This window comes from Pteropus vampyrus, unplaced genomic scaffold (genome assembly GCF_000151845.1).
Source record: "Pteropus vampyrus isolate Shadow unplaced genomic scaffold, Pvam_2.0 Scaffold48, whole genome shotgun sequence".
Classification (NCBI taxonomy): Eukaryota; Metazoa; Chordata; class Mammalia; order Chiroptera; family Pteropodidae; genus Pteropus; species Pteropus vampyrus.
In genome coordinates, this window is record NW_011888829.1 from 255,580 (window position 1) to 259,882 (window position 4,303).

The 4,303-nt window shown below is 46.8% G+C and overlaps 1 protein-coding gene across 1 annotated transcript; it reads right to left on the reverse strand.

Annotated features, from left to right (window-relative positions):
* Positions 1-270: 270 nt before the first annotated feature.
* On the reverse strand, positions 271-1,170 carry TAS2R4 (taste 2 receptor member 4). Its single transcript, XM_011359551.1, has one exon. The coding sequence runs from the start codon at positions 1,168-1,170 to the stop codon at positions 271-273; it is 900 nt and encodes a 299-aa protein (XP_011357853.1).
* Between the last annotated feature and the right edge of the window lie 3,133 nt (positions 1,171-4,303).

A 4,303-nucleotide genomic window follows, 5' to 3' on the forward strand; every position in this document is an offset into this window, starting at 1 on the left:
GCCGAGAGAGCGACGTGGGCTCCACCGCCAGGGGTGCGACGCCCGCGCGGAATACAGGACATTTCAAACAGCGCCTTCGAGAAAGTGCCTAGTTTCAAAATATTAGCAGAAAAACTGTAGAATGCACTGAAATACAGGCACTCAAAGGGCTAGAAAGTCAGGTCGGCAGTTACAAACATGAATTCCTCAGATCCCAGGAAAACTGCTAACAGAAAATCTCGTTCCCAAACCACGAGGTAACCCCGGCCACTCCTGACTACTGATATGCCACTATTTGTTGAAACAGAGAATCTTCTTTACTTTAGTTTTCAGCTTCGGGTGGGTGAGAATAATGAGAACAGAATGTCCCGGAGAGTAAAAGGTAGAGATAATCAGACACGCAGATCTGAATTCCAAACCCACCTCTATGTCAGAAGGGAGGTAGAGGAAGAGGGCAGCGGCTGCATACGGAACGTAGAGGAGGAGGAAACAGACCATCAGCTTCATGGCGCCCACGTGAGCCTCGGTCTGGGGATTCCAGAAACCACTGGCGTTTCTCCGCATCGTCTGTATGTGTCTCCTCAAGGAATATATTAACAAGGAGGCGGAAGTCACATTGATGGTGAACTGGAGAAACGAGCTCAAGCCCAGAGAGATCACCAAAGACAAGATGCCCTCAGTGATGTCAAACACTGTGCCATTTCGCCCAGCCGCAAATTTGGGAAGGAATGTCTGTCTGACCACAGCGTACAGGAGCGTGGTAAAGGCAGAACTCAGCACGCAGGCCAGCAGCAGCCTGGGGGTCTTTGGGGAGAGATTTCGTTTCAGCAGAAGAAAAACTGAGTGTCGGAAGTTCGTGATTTTCACGCAGTACAAGACGTTGAGCAAGGTTACAAACCAGAGACTGCTAGAGTCCAAAAACAGCCAAGAGAACAGGTACAAATTGGATATGCGGACTGGCCTTTCAGCATCTGAAGAAATGAGGAAGTAGTTAATGTACAGGACAAACAGCCCCAGCATCAGAAACCTGGTGATGCCCACGCTGAACAGGATCTTATCAGAAGAGGAGCTTCTGCGGCTTTCCACCCAAGTCTTGTAGTTGACCACCACAATAAACAGATTCACAATGAGTCCTGCGACATCCAAAATCATTGAGAAAATAACGGCAGAGGTAAAGGGCGTTAGGAGCATCTTTTCTCATTGAGGATTCAACAGTTGTGGTGCTGATGCTGGGAGCAGGAGACATACGGAAATGTGCATCGGGCACCGGCATCCAGCTGGGAAGGACATTTCCTTTTTCACTTTTCCCTGGTGCGGCAGATGAGCCATCACTGGTCTAAGAGCCAGCTGCTTTTACTGAGATGCAAATCTTCCAAGGATTGCATTACTATTTCTTCATTCATATCCTGTTCTCCTTAGAAATGCCCAATGAAAACAGCCCCGGTGAACCTGCAAGTCCACTCCTCCAAGAGAAGGAGGCTTAGGGGAGGAGGTACGGCGGGCCTCAGGGACGTCAAATCCAAATGACGGAGCTCCAGGCCGGCACTGCTGCGGTCGCTCTTTCGAGTGAATGCAGCTTTTCTTCACAGCAACCACAGAATGTGGTGGGAACCCTCATGCCCCACTTCTACCCGCCCGCCCACGCACCCCCAACTACACATCCATGAATTGCCCAGATCCAGCTCCCCGCTAATCTGCTCATGTTGCAGCTGTCATCCTGGGCATCTTAATGTGTTACTCGTTCATTCCCGAGCACGTACAGTGATTTACAGTTGTCTAACAGATCAAATTCAAGGACCTCGCATCTCCTTAAGAAAGCTCTCCGCCCTCTCAGTCACATACATAGATTTGTGCCATAATCATTTGCTTCGATCTGTTTTTGCTTGGAAAAGAAATGGCAGCCATTTCACGTATTCCTTTATAGATCTGGGTTTTATGTTTAAATCACACATAACTATTTCCTCCTTTATAGATCTGGGTTTTATGTTTAAATCACATATAATTATTTCCTCTTAGGTATTTAATTGTCAATCAGAGTATTCTGGCACCAGATACACAGTAAAGCTTTAGTTATAGTTTTGTGAGCCAAATAGATAGCCACCTTACTGCCTGATTTCTCTGTAATTTCTAAGAGAGGAAAGGGCACAATATGCCTGACAAATGATATTATCAGAAACTATGAGTGAGAGTATGAGAGTATGGCATCTCTTACGTGCTCTAGCAGTTGGGTAGGGCCAAGGTGCAACCCTGGATGCGGCCACGATAGGTTACCAACCAGCATCACGGTGGAGCATCCGAAGTCTTAGTACCAGACCCAGTAGGAATAGATGAGAAGAAGGAGTAACACTGTGAAGACTACCAGGTCCGGAAGGGGGAGTAAATTCATGAGGCCCGTAGGACAGAGGGCTGGAAGGTGACCCTGCAAGAATTCCCTGAGCCGGAGCCCAGCTGCTTACAAAAGTTTTTCATGTAAAATTAATGGGCACTGACAGAAGCAGGCCCCGACCAGTTAAAGGCCAAACGCAGGGCGAACAGGCCAAGCAATGATTAAAGGGAAGATTACATTATAGCACAGATTTCTACTTAATTATCTATAAAATAGATTACTGAATTAAATAACTAAGTTGAAATATTATATATACCACGTCTAAACAGAATAAGTAATATAGAGTATATGTAAGAATTAAGTGTTCTCCAAAAGAGGGGGGGAGCCAGTATTGGGCAGTAATAGGCCTCATTCGGAGTGTGACATACCGAGTTTTGGGTTCTCGGTAGCAGGAGTTACTGTAATGAACATGTGATTGTGTTGGCTGGCGCGATCAGTGGGTAAGCTGGTTCTGTCAGAAGGTATTTCTGAAAGGGTCAGTATAGGAAAAGTATTAACAAAACCCTTTCTCCCTCTGTATGAGAATCTGACCCTCAGTTACATATAAATATCTTATGAAGACTCCCTGCTTTGGGCTTCTTTGAGTGTGGTGACTCTTCTTACGTGTTTGTCCCTTGGCTCAACTGTGGAAGCTATGTGTATAAAATTATTACAAGAGAAATTGGCTCCTTTGGGACGTGAAGCTTTTACCTGAACATGGGTCTCTTGTCCTTGCTCCTGAGCTGTATGATTGGCAGCCAGGGCATCATCAAAGAGGAAGGCCCAGCTGCGCTGCTGGTGAGCTGGGTCCCATATCCACGCAATAGGCTGGTGCCACAGTGGCCTGTGAGAGCCTTGAACATCTGACTACTTCCTGGAGCCCAGAAGACCCACTGGTGGGTGCGTAGCAGTCGTGAGCCCAAACCCTATTGCCTGGCAGATTTGTAGGGAAAGCTTTAGGGCGAACAGTCAGAGTACAAAGATGACCTGGCTTACTTGATGAAGGCTTTGAAGAATGACATCGGTCGCGAATAAATAAGAACTACGAACTCTGAAGTGTTTTCAGAAGAGTGCCGATGTTGCTTAGCAGGAAGGAAAAAGGAAACTTATGTTTCTCGGGCTTTTTTGAGCACTGCTGTCTTTCCAGCGCTGGGCATCACCAACCTCAGGTGATCCTAAAACAGTCCTAGGAAGATATGGTGATCTCTATTTTCAGGTGAGGAAATGAAAATCAGAGAAAGTAAGTGACTGCCAAATAGCATAGAAAATCAGTGTCTACGGTGGAAGACCTTTCTGAGACTGAGCTCCACTATGCGAGGGGGCCCTCACCGGTGTGTTCACTCAATAAATCATTAACATCCAGGCACTAATAAGTGAGGAGCTGGGGAACCAGAGAAGAATCACTCACGCCCTGCCTTCAAAGAACGTACAGAAGAGCGGGAGAGACAGACAAATGGAGAATTAGATCAGAGTATTAGGTGCTAAAACAGGAAAGGCAAAGGGCCCGTGGCAAGGTTCAGGAGGGGCACTTGGCCCAGCCGTGGGGGCTGTGGGAAGGCTTCAGTGGGGAGACAGACAAATTAAGTCTTAAGGGTGCAAAGTGGTTATCCAAGCCGAAGGCCAGGGTAGGAGGGAGAAGGATGTTAAAAAGAAGAGGACAATTGTATTGAAAGAGGTGACAAAGAGTGAGGTGGGTTCAGAAAACAAGAACGGAGGGATACAAGGAGAGGAAGTGGTGAGAGATGCAACTAGAGAGATAAATAAGAGTGACGTATCTGCGCCTAGTAGGTACAGATATGCCGCATAAACAACCATCCCAGTAACGTGATAAGAAGCATGTACAACGTTGCAGAAAAACACACAGAACAAATGCTTAAATTTACCCGAGAGAGTCAGAGAAACTTTCCCGGAGGAGGCAGGTCGTAAAGGATGAGAGGACCCAACAAAGCTGAAGAGTGA

What these genes read in the sequence shown, in the direction of transcription:
- TAS2R4 (XM_011359551.1), bottom strand. Translation starts at nt 1,170, where the DNA reads ATGCTCCTAACGCCCTTTACCTCTGCCGTTATTTTCTCAATGATTTTG.